The 15,548-nt window shown below is 36.0% G+C and overlaps 1 protein-coding gene across 4 annotated transcripts; it reads left to right on the plus strand.

Moving 5' to 3' along the window:
• Positions 1–119: 119 nt before the first annotated feature.
• On the plus strand, positions 120–12,673 carry HENMT1 (HEN methyltransferase 1). 4 transcript variants are annotated; one of them, XM_030455602.1, is made up of 8 exons: positions 120–802; positions 3,556–3,748; positions 4,640–4,771; positions 6,163–6,275; positions 7,359–7,493; positions 7,891–8,073; positions 9,527–9,704; positions 11,610–12,673. In XM_030455602.1, the coding sequence occupies exons 3-8, from the start codon at positions 4,655–4,657 to the stop codon at positions 12,018–12,020; spliced, it is 1,137 nt and encodes a 378-aa protein (XP_030311462.1). In that variant the 5' UTR covers positions 120–802; positions 3,556–3,748; positions 4,640–4,654; the 3' UTR covers positions 12,021–12,673. The 4 variants fall into 4 exon arrangements, with proteins under 4 accessions (XP_030311462.1, XP_030311464.1, XP_030311463.1 ...); XM_030455604.1 differs by having other exon boundaries at positions 120–667; XM_030455603.1 differs by lacking the exon at positions 3,556–3,748.
• The last annotated feature ends 2,875 nt before the right edge of the window (positions 12,674–15,548 follow it).

Below are 15,548 nucleotides of genomic sequence, written 5' to 3' on the forward strand. Positions count from 1 at the left end.
GTGACGCATTCCCCTTCCGGGGCGGAGCTGGCCAATCCCCGCGGCTCGCAGGGAGGAGTCGCCAGAGAGGGGCAGAGGCAGGGACGGTGTCACCTCCCCCACCCCCCCCCCCGCCCCCTATGGTCGGCCCTGCCCGCCCCCAGGGCTGCTCCTTCTCTCCTCAGGCTGCCTCGCAGCGCTGAGCTTGGGGGCAGTTGTTCCGTGGGCAGCTCTGAGCCGCGGGGAGCCGCGTTGTCCCTTGCTCGAGGCTCCCATCAGCCCCAGGGCTACCACCAGCCGTCCGGCACCTGAGGGACAGGCTGCCGGCTCTCCAGGCGGAGACATCCCGTCCGGGGAAAGCGAGCGGCCTTAGTCGTGTGTCGGGAACAGCTGCCGTCACCTCGCCCGGCGACTTGGCCAACTTGGCAGCCGTTCTTATCGGTCACCGCTGTATGGGTAATGCGGCCCGCCCACGGCCGGAGCAGGAGAGGCAGCAGCAGCCGCCGGCCTCGGCTTCCGCGCTAACCGAGAAGCTGAGAAATAACGGGGGAGTTGTCTCGGGTGGAGGAGCGTGTGGTGACGGCTGCACGGCCAGGCCACATCCGAGCGAAAAACTCCAAACTGGTTCTGAGGCCCGCTGGGGCCTGACAGTGGCTGGGCATCTTCTTTGGGCTGGGCACAGAAAAATGTTAGTTACTATTCCTGATGCTAAGTTCAAAATGAACGCGTCTCTCTGAAACTAGTGGTTCAACATAAGGACTTGGAAAATCAGATTTATCTTACTGCATTTGAAAGCCAGGACAAAACAGTGTGATTTAAGAAGGTAACTATATTTAAATGCTAACAGGAAACAGAGAAAGATAAACGCCTTCAGTTTTGCCTGAAAGATTGTTGACTTGAATTTGAATGTGCAGGTTACATTTAATTCCATTCAGAGGATTTTGACAAGTTTTGAATTACATGCTTTTTTTGCAAAAGCAAAAACCCTGTAGTTACGTGCTTTGGTGCCAAGCTTTAATCTGATGTATGGAATGCTTAAGTTAGAAAAATTTCCAGGAGACTCTAAACCTCAAAAAAGTGCAAAAAAATAACTGAAAATTCACAAAAATAACTGCAAACTGGGTATATGGAAATAAGTACATTCAAGTGTTAGACACAGTTAAGGGCTCCATGTTGTTCGGTGTGTTAGGAAACAGGTGCAAGGAGAGGTTGGAATGGAAGTAACCATGGAAACAGCATGTCTACAGGTGTGCAATTTAAAACTAATTTAGACTTTAAATATTAAAAGCAGGAGGTAAATACTGTTGGAAACAACGTTATAATCTTTTCACTCTTCATTAAGCAATTAAAACTTGAGAAGCAGTAATTCATAACTTTGGCCCCATAATGTACCTTGGGGCTTGCACCACAGCAGAAAATCATTATCAGAGGCCTGACAGTTCAGTTTCTTTAAGCTGCCTGTTGTGTTATCTAGACTCTTCACTCCCCTTTTCTAGGAGTAATGTCAACCTCCTCCTCATCTTCCCATCTCAACTCATTTCCAAATATATTCACAAGACTGTTGTTATCACAGGACTCTACCTGGTGCCATACCCATTTAACAGACTCAAGGACGTTTAACACCAGAAGTAATTCCAAGAAGGTGTCCATATGGCAGTAATCTTGTTCTGCACATAACTAGAGCAGTAACTTTTCTTTGAAGCTGAGTGGGTTTGTTGCTGCTGTTTAAGTTACACCTTTGACTGTCAGCACTTAATTTTTTTTGTATAATCAAGGTAGCCTGTAGTTCTAATTTAGATTACCCAAATTGTGTGATCTTGCATTAATTTTTTCTTGCTCGAATATTTACTAAATATGTTTTTCTCTAAGATAACATCTTTGTACTTACAAAGTCCTGCTTTCATGGTGCTAGTCTTTATAAAGAAAAGAGCAAAATTAAAAAAAAAAAAGCAAAAAACAAGCAAAGCACACAAAAACTAAGCCAAAAACTCAACCAGGAGGTGATTTGCAGTTACAAACTGCAAGGAACTATACTATAATTATTAAAAAGTAACCATATGGTGACCTGTGTGTAAAAGTCTAGGCCTCACTTGCCATTCACAAAGATTCATTCTGAATTGTCTCAAACAGGCCTAATCTGTTATCTGAAGCTGAAGAGAAAGATAGAAGAATGTTTCAAATTTTTTTTCTACCAAAAAAAAGACTATTTGGGGTCAAAGCAGATTGTATAGCTTAAAACTACTAATAGCTACTAATAGCACTCTCCATCTGTTTCATACTGCCAGTCTTGAAAAGTTTGAATCTGCAATCCAATTTCAACATATAAAATGGAACAATAAAAAAATTTTCTGTTATTACATTACTAGCAAATTAAACATGACAATTCTGGAGGCTTCATTTACAGTGATATATTTTGGAGTGAAGACTCATAAGCTGTTAGGAAATTGTGTGAATTCAGAATCTGTTATGAATTTAGTTTTACTGTATATTATAACTTTACAACTGCTCTTCCCTTTACTATTTTGTTCTTAAGACTAAATTATAAATCAAATCTTAGAGGATACCAAAATCAATAGCATTCTAAGCCAGGAAGTGAGAGACTAATGAACTTTACAGTATCTCTCTGAGATAAAAAATAATATGCACATGTAGGTATGTAGGTGCTAGATATAAGTACTAGATGGTAGTTCAAGGGTAACCAGTGACTCAACAGCCAACAAGAGCAGCTGAGCAATAGAACAAAGAGCCTATCTTTTTTTTTCTTGTACAAGGTATTTATGCCCTTATTTCAATAACAGTGTATTTTCCTTTCTAAAAAGCAAAAAAGTAATTCAGTTGTAAGAACCCATTTACTAAACCAGTCAAAAGGATTTAATTGGTATTATTCCTCATATCAAACAGTTTGTGTGCATGCCTAAACTGGGTTTTGCAGGCTTCTTAATCTTGTTGGGGAAAAAATCCTACAAAAGTAATTTCCCAGGTGTTATAAATATTTTAAGGCACATTTCCTATGTAAGCAAAGATTGGTAATATATAAAGATTTATTTAAAACCTGTTTGGAGTACAAACTGACTGAAATAGGAACTCAGGCTGTCTTATTTGCATACAGAGTTATTAGCACTGTTACAGTGGTAGAAAAACAATTTTTAAAATGTACAGACAGCTCCCTATTCCTACTTCTCATAAACCAAAATTAATATAAAGAAAAGCTAATCGCTGTTGTATTATAAAACCTGAAAAGCACAAAGAGAAGAGAATGGAACCATTCCAATAACTTAAAATTTCTGGTATAATATCTATATTACCAGCCTGGCAGTATACTTAGGTGCATTTCCTACCTATTGAGTAATACAGCTAACTTGCCCTATGTTCTGTGTAGGCCACATCCTGCAAAACTGAAAATGTTGGCCCAGACTCATGTTTAAGCCATCTCAGGCAGATATCAACATCTAATTTTCTAGTATTTTCTGAAAACTAAACAAACAAACAAACCAACAAAAAGCATTGAAATGTGATCTAATTTAGTTAACAAATCTTCACCACCCTCACTGCTATCAGTATCCTTCCTTTTTTTAGGCCCCAGACATACTCTGTGCTGCCCCACCCTGCGATTAGCAAAAGGCTTTACATCCGTGTGAACAGAAAAAGTCACAGGAGGAGAGGAGCCCTGCTTTCCTGGCTGCCTCTCTGTGCACCCGACCAGCTGCTTGCTCTGTGAGCAATTCATCTTGCCCCAGTGTGGAAAGGACTTAATGAAATCCTGCAAAAGGTACTGATTATCTCTAGTCTCTGCCTCACTCTGCCTGGCAGAGCGCTCACTGCATGTCAGGAGGGCCTGGGAAGATGGCTCTGGAAAGCAGTGTGTGCACAGAGCCATGTTCCTTCACTGACATGATTCCCATGGAATTCATTCATCATTCATTTGGCCCTTATTTTTAGGTATAGTGAAGATATTTCTTGTTAAATATGTATGTGTGGTAATTTTTTTTTTTCAATAAAAGGTAGAGGAATTGGAAATGCACTAATGGTTATAACTCTAATGCCATGTTGGGTTATGTTAATTTCCTTTTAAAATTGAGAAGCTATTTTCAAAGTTTAGCTCATAATAAATCTAAAGCCAAGGCCTAGCAGAACCTTTCCTCTTACACAACATAGTAATTATGCAGAGAGTTCCTGCTGGTTGACACTACAGAAATTGTATTGAGCCATAAATACACAAAGCTACATATTGAATTGTCTGAACTGTAGGATAAAATTAATTATAAAGCAGGTAAGAGACAAGAAAGCAGACACCTGAGTGAGAAATTATTTTTCCACTGTTGCCCGTAAAGCTAAGGAAGAGTAATGTTCCAGTTATGTAAAACACTCGTAGGTGTGCTGGATGGAGAGCAATACATTTAAAAACTTGCTTTTTATGATTATCTATAATTTATAATTGTTTGTAAAAAGGCTCTTTGCATCACTATATGTGGAGGGAGCACCGAGTGTCCAATTTTGCAAATTCCTGTATTTTTGTCATTCACTGAAGAAAACTGAGATCAGGTTTACCCCTGTTTAATTGTGAACTGAACATCACAGAAAATAGCAAACTCTGTAATTTGATACATTATAAAGTACTTCAGAAAAGAGTTTACTTTTTACATTTTTTTTTTAATTCTAGCATTAGCAAAGTGTTATGGATAAGAAACCTAAAGAAGAGCAGTTTAGAAAAATCATTACATTTACACCTCCTCTGTACAAACAACGCTACGAGTTCATCAAAGATTTAGTGGGGAAATACAAACCTAAGAAGGTTGGTATATATTGTCTTTTTATGTTATACCTTTGAAAAAAAAGTTAGCATTGGGTATCTCAGGAAGGCAGGAAACGTGTAGATAACCTGCTGACCTAATTGCCAAAGAGTAGTAGTGGAGGAGGTATTGTTAAAATTGAATTGCCTTAGTAAACCCTTGATGATTGTGTTTTGGTTTTTATGGATAAATGTTTTTAATGTTAGTTGATGGGAGAATGGAGAAGCCTAAACAAGACAAATGACTTAGCTGTTTTGCAGAGTAGGTGGCATTCTGGTTTTAGTTTAATAGTGAGGATTTTGGTTCAAGCTGCTTTCATCATAGTTTGGTCTTGCTTTCTAGAGCTTTTAGTTACATATACAGTATCGGTTTTACCTCATCATTCACATGGATGTTTTTTGATGAGAAGTGGCATTAAGAGAGTGAGACTATGTGAGGTTAACTCCCCTTCACTTTCTTGAGGTCTTGTCGAGCTCTCCTGTTTCCTCTCTGTGAAACCAAGGCTAATGTCATAGGGAGCATGAAAGACCTGGATGAGAAATGCAGCTGCAGTGCACTCCGATAATCATACTTCAAGTACCTAATAAAAGTCTAATCCAGTCAATGAGGCCATGACACTGTAATCTGCTTTTAAATAGAAAGTATTCAGGAGTGTTGCATCTGTATTTAAGGGTTTGATTTTTCTGAATTAAGCTGAGAAATGGGAGGGGGGTGAACTTTCTATTTTGCCACAGGGTAGTTAGGTTAACTGAAAAGAAACAGGTTTTTCAGGCAGTGTGCTTTAACCTTGACTTAGTCTGTGAAAGAACAGTGGGGTTTGGTTTGTGTTCTCAACTACCTCTTAAGCTTATGTAGAGGAAAATATATTACATTTGTGATTTTGCAGTCTGAATATCCCCAACCTTCCCCACTTAAACAGACTGAGCCTATAAACTTGTTTTATGCAGATTGTTTGCTGCTAACCTGACTGCTCATGAGCCTATTCTCTTTGTTTTGTCTGGAGAGTAGTCCATTGAATAGCAGAGGTGAATGTGTGAATTGCTACAGCTTTAGTAGTTTAAAGAATACTTTACCCTTATTTAATGGAATATGGCTTCATGTGGAAGACATTCTCCAGACCTGGTGAGAAGTTCCACATATGCTTGTTTATAGCTGTAATAACAAAAGGTTAATTCATTTGAAGCATTTTGTAGGATTTCACATACATTAAAAAAAAAGAAAATTAAATCTTTGTCCTGCTTACAACTGTAAATTTTAGTTATGATTATGAGATGCTTTATTTTATATTTTTAAAGTTACTTTGATGTGAATGTGGAATTTCTATTTTATTGCAGTCTTTGAAATTACTTGGAAACATACAATGTTTACATATTGTTTACTATCTAATTTACAGGTGGCAGATTTAGGATGTGCTGACTGCACACTTCTCTGGATGCTGAAATTCTGCAGTTGCATTGAAGTGTTAACTGGGCTAGATATCTGTGCAAGTGTAATGAAAGAAAACATGTAAGCCCTTGCACTATGTTAATTTTAGGTTTTTATTTGTCTTGACCTTGTGACATGTTGCATCATTTCTTGTCAAGAATTTCAAAATTAGAGTAAATGTAGAAATGCCAGCTTGGCCAATGAAGAACTACCCATTTTTTGTAGTTTCGTTGCAACTGTGTCTAGAGTCTACTGCATTGCTAGATGGCCATAACATCACCTAAAGTAGCAGAGGTCCGTGGCATGGAATGGCTTTGAAGGTGTGTAGATCTGAGAAGTACACTGTTTGTGTACCTCTAATGCGTTGTGTTAGTAATATATGTTTATGCTTATACATGGAATTACTGCTGTATGCAAATCTGATCTTTTTTTAAATGTGGTGGGGACTTCATTCTTATTAAGCTTTGCAAAATGGGAAGTTTAGCTCCCATGTTATGTTAGTTATGTTTTGTGTCTGACTTAGAAATCTCTCAGAAATTTAAAGTTCATATGATCTTTGTAGCATGGGTCAGACTGAGGAGGAACAGCAGAGTTTCTCTCTTGGAAGTTGATTATTATGGTTTCAATAATGTGTAGGTATTTCAATATTCAATAATGTGTAGATGCTGACATAATTTACTCTTTCTCTAGAGTGAAGAAAAGTAGCATTTATTATATTTAATGTTTTTTGTGTGTTTTATCTGATGCAGTGTTTTAAAATGAAATTTGCACATACCTTATAGTTCTCAGTGTAATTTATTTGCAAAATTGGAAGTTAGTATGCTTACCAAATAACTTCCCCAAAAGCCCTGTAACGTGTGTCTAAGCCCCACTTACTGTGTGTCTAAAGTTGAGCTACTATAACAATTTACAGGCATCTTTGAGAGTTTAGTGGAGATTTTTGTAAACATGAACGATTAACTTCTTGATTAACTTCTTTATCTCTCCATTTGGGTTTGTAATGAGAAGTGTTTGTATTAGAAATTCTTTATTTTTATCCCTGTAAAATAGTTAAACTGTTTGAGATTTACAGAATGTGTAGGGTGTTAGCTCATTCAGTTACATGCACAGTGTATCTTGTCACAAGGTCCTTTCTATGACATTGTGTTTTTAATACTTCTGTAGGCATAGGTTGTATCCTCTTGCTGGTGACTATTTGCAGCCAGCTGAAAGATCTCTAACTATCACCTTGCATCAGGGTTCGGTTGCCCATAAAGATCCTTGTATGCTTGGTTTTGACTTGGTAACGTGTATCGAACTGTGAGTATTATGCCAACACACTACATTTTTCTAAGTTCATTAGAGTTCAGTTAGAAATGTCCATATTCAAACAGATTAAAGCTTTCAAGCAGAGGAGTAGCAAAATGTGGCACCTTCCTTCTACCTTGTGCCTGAATTAACCACACTAAGAAATTCAAGTGGTGCTAATTTATGTTGGGAAAAGTATATTGATTAAAAAGTTCAAAAGGCAAGAAAATATTTTCTCACACAAAATCCTGTGAGGTGCCACTCAGCCACAGCGCTAGTAGTGCACAGCTGAGTTTAAAAGTTACAAGCACAGACGTGTGTTTTTGTTGGTTTGGGTTGCGTGTTTTTACTGATTGTTTAAAATATATTGGGGTGTTTCTAAAGCCATACATAAACTTGTCCTTTACAGAATAGAGCACCTGGAAGAATCAGAACTAAAGGAGTTTCCTGAAGTAGTGTTTGGTTTCATGGCTCCAAGCATAGTTGTCATCAGTACTCCAAATTCTGAATTTAATCCTTTGCTTCCAGGAGTGATGTTATTCAGGCATCCAGACCACAAATTTGAATGGAACCGAGAGCAATTTCAAAGCTGGTAAGTTTACTGAGCATTGTATGCAGACAGCTTTGAGTGTTCAGTAATGTGAGAAAGGAATAGCTATACATTTTCAGAATGTGTATGTGTTTTTTTGTCGATGTAACTTTACACCTATGGATTTGGTGAAACTTTGCTGTTATGAATAATTAAGCATGCTCTATAGGTTTAGCATTTTATAATGGTTGTCAAGTTACCTTGCTTTTATTGTAACTTCTGCAAAAAATATTTAAAACTTTTACTTTCCTTTTTATATATCTTTGCTACAATTAATGCATTGGAAGTGTAAGGTTAATATTAGCCTTACCACACAATAAGACTTTGCTGTACAAGTGCTTCATAAAAGCCTTTAAAAATGTGCTCACTATGTATGGTGTGTAATCAAAGCACCCAATTAGTCCAGACCTTTCTCTAAGAGTATGTGACCAAATTTATCAAATTACCACAGTAGCAGAACATGTTGATTAAAGTTAGATGGTTTAATGACTCATGACACAATGAAAGATTTAATGCAAAATGTATACATGACAGAGTTGCACAAGATGTATTTAATATCTGTAGATACAATAAAAACAAAATAAAGAGGGAGAGGGGTACATATCCTGTGATAACATTCAACTATCCAGCAGCTGAGAAAGAAAATATATGTACAGTAAAGGATGCCATACCTCCATGGGCAACTCTTGGTCAGAAATTCTATTATTTAAAGTACATGCAGATTCTGCTATTTGATGCACGTGAATTAAAAATATGGATAATACTGAAGGAGTGGTATTTTTTGAGCTACAAACATGCGAAAGTCTTTACATTTTTGTAATGAAATGTAAGTATTGCAATATTCTTTAAAATACACAAGAAATTAGTTCAGTTTGCTATCTTTTCATGGGGAACGATGCAAGTAGGTAGTGTCATTTTAGTTCCCTGCCCCATCAATGTTTTTCATACTGGTTGATGTGCAGTACTACAAGATTTGTTTTTATTTAGATGTCATGTATGTTGCAACCTTGAATAAGTAGACTTCGATCTTTATACATTTAAAACAAAACTCACTTTTTCTGTTAACCAGTCTCTCGTGGGTTTGGGGTGTGGATGTTTTTGATGGATTCTTCTCAAATAATTTTGTTCTCTAAAATTGGTATGTTCTTGCTCAATTCCAGTACATATAAGACTGCTAAGCAGTTAAGCAACTGTGAACATGCATACTCTATGCAGATATTTTAGAAAAAACAGTAAGGTTTGGTTGCCTAAATTACCAATACTAGGTGATTGAGACTGTAGTAGGCATATAATTACAGCTCTGGTTCAGTGAGTTTTGACAGTGTTTGTCTTCATGAATGTGAGAAAAGATGCTCAAGCATTCACAGGCTCAGGGTTTTGATTCTGTTGGATAATGCATCTTCTTCACACTAAAAGATTAATATTTGGTATAATCAGAACAATTTGTCTTCCTTAGGGCTCTAGAGACTGCTCGACACTATGATTACTCAGTGGAATTTACTGGTGTAGGACATCCACCAACAGGAATGGAGAATTTTGGGTTTTGTACCCAAATAGGTGTGTTTGTTAGAAAATATCCTCAAACCAGTGGATCCGCTCAGTCTGAGAACACTACTGGAACAGTTTACAAAACAGTAAGTATTATTTTCATCCTTTAGGAGAATGCATAAAGAGTAAAACTTTCAGTGACTTGCCTGTGAAGGTGGTCTGTGAGCTACTATTGCTATCCAGTCTTATCTCTGTTTAACACACAGCATCAGAGAAAAAGAGTCAGTCCATCATTTGTGTTTCTAATTGTGTAAAGGCCTCTAGGCTATTTGCTAAATAGCCGTATGGAGAATCATTCTTTTTCTAGCATACAATTATCCTGAGAATGAGAACTCTCCACCAGGTATACTGTGACACTACTTTCATAATTGTTCTTCTAATAATTCGTTTTTTCAATATGTAGTTGTTGACATTGACACAGATTTTTCATATAAAAAGATTTTCACATATTTCACTGATTTTCACATCATAAAAAGTATTTCTAACATAGGGTTAGATTATCTAAGATTATTTTTTTAAGAACTGCATAGTCTTATTAAATGTATTATCAGAAGAAATGCATTTCCCAGAAATTGTGTTGACAGGACCTGTTTTGTGTGGTTTGCTTTACTCAGTAGCATTTGATGATACAGCCTGATCTTGGTCTTTTCAGGCAGCCAATTCTGTTTTTGTAGAGACAAGGAATCTTGCCAGTACTCTGTTGTGCACATCACAACTTTTTGTTTTTTAGCTCTAAATAATTTTCACTTTAGATAACATAAGGTAATTTTTTTGTAAAGTACTGTGCTATGTGTTGCAGTGTGTCACACTGATAAACCAAACACATCTAAGTGCTATGTGGTATATATCAAAGGGACATTTTTTTCAGAGACAACATGAAGTAATAATCCAAATAGAACTTTATTTGGATTGGGTTTTTCAATCTTATGAGGCCTTAAATTATGTGTTTCAGTGAATATATAGCAGTATTTCACTTCTTTGCTTAAAGTACCTATTTATCTTCAAGTGACTTGTGGCCTGAAATGAAATATAAAGTGATATTATGAGAATGTAATTTGTAGATTTTGAGCTATAAATCTATTCTATACATTTGAAATTTCACCTGTCATCTACTGCTCTTAATAGAATCATGAAGTGTTCTCTAATACTTAACAAATGTGGGAATATGTCTAGGTTACTGACATGTACTAGAAATGGCTTTCATTTTCTTCTGTTACAGGGTCATTATAGAGTTTTGACATTGGTATTCTTTGAGTTTATCCAAGAGTGTTTATATCTCATGTGTTCCTTGTCAAACCTGTAGTATTAAATTTATTTTTATTATGTAACCAATTTACAGGAATAAATCAACATTTCAAGTTGTAATCAGAAAATAAGAAGAAACAGGTATAGACTGTGGAACTTCAGTGGTAGTGTGTTGGTAAAGCACTTCCTAGTAAATTAGTGGTATGAAGTTACCTGCCTAGTTTCCGTAAGTGTCTTGGAGTATAGCTCAGGGTAGAACACATTACAAGTTCACAGATTTTTATGTCACGATTTATTTTTTAGCATTCACAAGATCTGTGGAAGCATTATTTGTTGTTTTATTCTGAAAACAGAATGAAAGACAAATGCAGTCCCAGTTTCCAGATGGCAGTTCAGAAGTAGTTTAGAATCTACATAGTGGTGGTGCTGTCACCAAAGACTCAGGATAAGTAAAAATAATTCTTTTCAAGTAAGACAATGATAAGAAGGAATTTTAGAATTGGAGGTCTTCACCTTGCCTGATTTACAAGTACTGCTTGGTCAGTTAACTTATTTAATTGCCAATGTTATACTTATTGAGTAATTGTCCAGTTTTTATGTTACCTGAAAACATTTAAATTAATAAGTAAACCAGGACTGAATAAAAAATTATTTTCACATTTTAGAAGCTCTTTTAAGCAAGCAATTTTTAAAATTTGAGCCTATAATAATGATAAATGTTTTATATGTTCTTGCATGTTGTGAAGGTCTTCAAAGCAGTGTATCCAAGTCTTAAGGATGAGAAGTACCTGCAGATTGCAGTGGTCAATGAAGTTATTTTCACAGCAGAAACCATGAAGCAAAGTCTACTGGGCCATTTAATGTCAGAACATGAGGAGTATAATGATGATCCTGTTGAGAGAAGATCCAAATCCCAACCTTCAATGAACTTTTTTTCAGACGGTATTGGAAAACTGGTTGTTGAGAAAAGCATGGAACCATTTGTCAATGGAAATTTGGTTTATATACCTCTTAAAAGAATCTTTTCTTTTCCCAGAGTGAATCAACTTTGTGGTACCTTTGATAGGTTATGCAAGCTTATTGCTGGCAAGGTCACACTGAGCAGTGATGGTTCTGCTGTGGTGTTCAATACTGAACATGAAAACGAAGAGAATTAGATTACAGAATTCTCATACCAAGTTCAGTTGAAGTAATGAAAGTAGTTTTTTAGTACCTGTCATGTGGTGTGTTTTGTGTCCTAACTAGAACCACAAACCATTTTCTAGACCATCCAATATTTATCCACCAGCACTTTTCTTATTTAGTGAAGATGAGTGCTTCTGGCAGAGATTGTTGTAATTAGTAGGGGTTTTGAAATAGAGTATCAGGAGCTAAAAGGAAAGATTTAACTCCTGTGAATAAAATTTTGTAAGTATTTGTTTTCTATTACCATACTGTAGTTATCATGACTAGATTATTTCCAGTAAACTTTTGTAAGCTCCAAGGACAGCTGATAGTAACACAACTATATTGTGCCGAATGTGTCAGACTTAGGTTTAGGGCAAGGTTTTTTTAATATGATGAAGTTCATAGTTGCCTTTTTTCAAGATGAGCACATACTCAGCCTCTGTGAAAACCAGATACTGTTCCAGATAAATTAGAATATGCCACAAACATTAATAGCTCAGTAAATTCAACAGGAGGGAACACAGCAATGATGTTGGATGTAAGATAAAGGGGGAGGGTAGATTTAGCCCTATTGTTTAACTGTTGCTTGGGAAGTAACTTACATCCTGTAACTTTACAAAAGTTGAATTTAATAAAAATTAAAAGCTGAATTTGAAACCTTATTGTTAAGTTTTTTGTTTTTTAAATTATTATTCTGTTTTTTAATAAATAAAAAGTAAAAAAATCTGTCATTGTGAATGTTAAACTGGCTTTGGCGTACCTGAAAACTTTTTCCTTGGTTTTCATATGCAGCTGTTGTCCAGAAAGTCCTGATGACACATTCAGCAGAAATGAATAGCAGATGTGTTACAGATAGTAGAGCTTACTGGCTTGGCCAGAATGACTTTTCCTCAAGTAGACACGTAGTAAGCACACGTTAGATGATTGACTTAAAAGACAAATTTTGAAGGATGCACAGGATTGGCCTGGTCATACAGCATTAATGAAGCAACTTCTTTTAAAGTTTCTTTGCATACCCAGGTTTTTTAAACCAATTATATTAATATGTCAGCTGAATATTTCTTTACTCATAAGAGATGGTTAATTAAAAGGCCACATTCTACAAATGTTTCACAATGTCATGGGCAGCTTTGAATAAGCTAGTATTTTCAGAACTAACTTTGTGTTTATGAAGCATGAAAGTTTCACAAATTTGAAAATAAAAAATTCTGTGTAAGGGCTGACTGACTGTTCATTAAAGAAGATGACTGCACTCTACCTTCTAAATTTTTGGAATTCACTTGAAATTATGAAGGTGAAAGATCAGACAAAAGGAAAAGGCAACTGTAATTCTCTAAATTGAGAAATGGTACAGAATCTAAAGCGGGCTGTCTCAGGTGAAGAAGATCTGTAGTAATATCATATGGAATGATTAAAAATGCTTAGGTAATAAACTGCCTTTTGTGGGAGATCTTTTTTCTCCTACAACAAATAGACATGAATTATTAACACTTTATGGCAGTATTTAGAATTAGTGTTAATAATTTAATTAAAATTCATTATTATTATTATTTTAGAATATTTTAACTTTTGACCTTGTGATATGAACTTGCCATAGTTGGTATGTTAAAATATATGTAGCATTCAAATTTGGTAAATATTTCTTGGACACTAATAAGCAGAGCTGTTTGAAAATATAATTGGGTTTGTTATTAGAAAATATCTCTGCAGTTCACTATACGTTTTGCTTTAGTTAAAATATTTTTGGATCACCAAGCTTCTTCCTGTATTGTTCCTTTCTGAAACATTGTATTGTTAGTGAGCTTTATAGCGTGAATACTTTGAAAAGAGGAAAAGGAGAAGATACTGTCAGGACCTGTCTGATTTGGAATTGTATTTGCCTTGAACTTTGTATTCAGGTAAGATGAAGTTACAGGAAAGTCTTGTGAACAGAGAATATGGTATAAGAATGCATGCTTGGTTTTCATCAGAACATTATACCCTTCTAGCTTCCTAGCTATACTTGGGAAATGGTTTATGTGACTGGTGGATTGATGTGAAAGGGTTTAAATAGTAATCCAGTTTTTAAGGGGTTCATGGATCCTCTCCCCCTTCTTTGTAACAGGGTTTAGTTTTTCACAGAATTACTTTGGTCAGAAAAGACCTTCACAATAATCAAGTCCAACTATTAACCTGACATAACCTGACAACTAAGCCATATCCTTAAGAATTATATCTATGTGACTCTTAAATACCTGCAGGGATGGTGACTCCACCACTGTCTTAGGCACCCTGTCTGATAACCCTTTTGGTGAATAAATTATTATTTTAATGATAGGTAAGGCAAATATCAATACTTATATTCTTGTTTATGCCTTTCCTGGGGAAAATCTAAAGCCAAACTACAGAGGTTTTGTTCCGGGCTGTTTGCAAAGATCCTTAGTATACAAATGTGTACTGAAACGGAAGCAGCTGTTACATAGCATATACGGAAGAGCTATTTAGAATATATAAATTTTAATTGAGACTGCTACCGTTTACTAAAACAAGGTAGGCTATTTTGTGTACCAGTTTTCCAGATTTCCATTGGCTTAAATACATTTTAATCATGGTTTTCTTTAAAGTACTGAATTAACTTTCTTTTCAGGAGCAGTTAAACCCTCTCATTATCAGGTTGGTCTTTTGATTAAATTATTATGTGTATCTATGAATAAACATGGTATTGTGTCCCATTTAAACTTGCATTTTGACTTAGGTAAATGCTGATGTGTCAAATCAGGATGCTGAAAGGAAGTTTATGAAGATTAAAGGTTTTAGACTTGTGGCAGTATCACTGACCAGGAGATGGCACACATATCACAAAACAGATCAACCTTAGGTTGCTGTAAAACTGTAAAATGAAAATAAAGTAGATTAAAAAAACCTAACCACCACCACCTCCAAAAAATAAAAACACCCCAACAAACAAAAAACAACAAAAAAGCCCCCATAACACACCCCACCCCACCACCCATATAGAATCAAAACAAACCACAAAGCCAAAAACAAAAAAAACAAGGCAGTGTCCTGGAAATAAGGGATATAACTTAAGTCAGAGGACTTAATTATCTGTTGCCATAGAGATTTCTCAAACAAACAGATGTCACAGCTAATAAATTTCTGATTCACTACAGTCCTGCCTTCCAGAGATTTCCATGATCTTAGGGTGTATTCCATACTTACTATGATGGTTTGGATAATTCAGTTACAGATTGGTTAAGAGTAATTCATAGTGATAAGTTGTTGGGACTTCTTTGTTTTTCTATTTATACTGAGTGCAAGAAGTACAGGAAGGGTCTGCTGAAATGACAGAAAAACTCTAATGCTAAACTGCTTTGTACTTTCTTCCTAATTTACAAAACAAATGCTTTTTAATGAAGTCCTGGATGTAAGCAGTTCACTGGCAACATTTCCAAAATAAAATGCAGTGACCCTTGTGTAAACTTAAATGAGGATACTAGGGAAAAATTAATAGATCATATAGCAATAATAATTTTAAA

The sequence above is a fragment of the Calypte anna genome, chromosome 8, assembly GCF_003957555.1.
Source record: "Calypte anna isolate BGI_N300 chromosome 8, bCalAnn1_v1.p, whole genome shotgun sequence".
In the NCBI taxonomy this organism is placed as follows: Eukaryota; Metazoa; Chordata; class Aves; order Apodiformes; family Trochilidae; genus Calypte; species Calypte anna.

Coding starts and splice junctions, on each gene's coding strand:
- HENMT1 (XM_030455602.1), top strand. CDS start 4,655: ATGGATAAGAAACCTAAAGAAGAGCAGTTTAGAAAAATCATTACATTT. Junction 6,276..7,358: donor AGTGTAATGAAAGAAAACAT/GTAAGCCCTTGC, acceptor ATACTTCTGTAG/GCATAGGTTGTATCCTCTTG. Junction 7,494..7,890: donor TTGGTAACGTGTATCGAACT/GTGAGTATTATG, acceptor TGTCCTTTACAG/AATAGAGCACCTGGAAGAAT.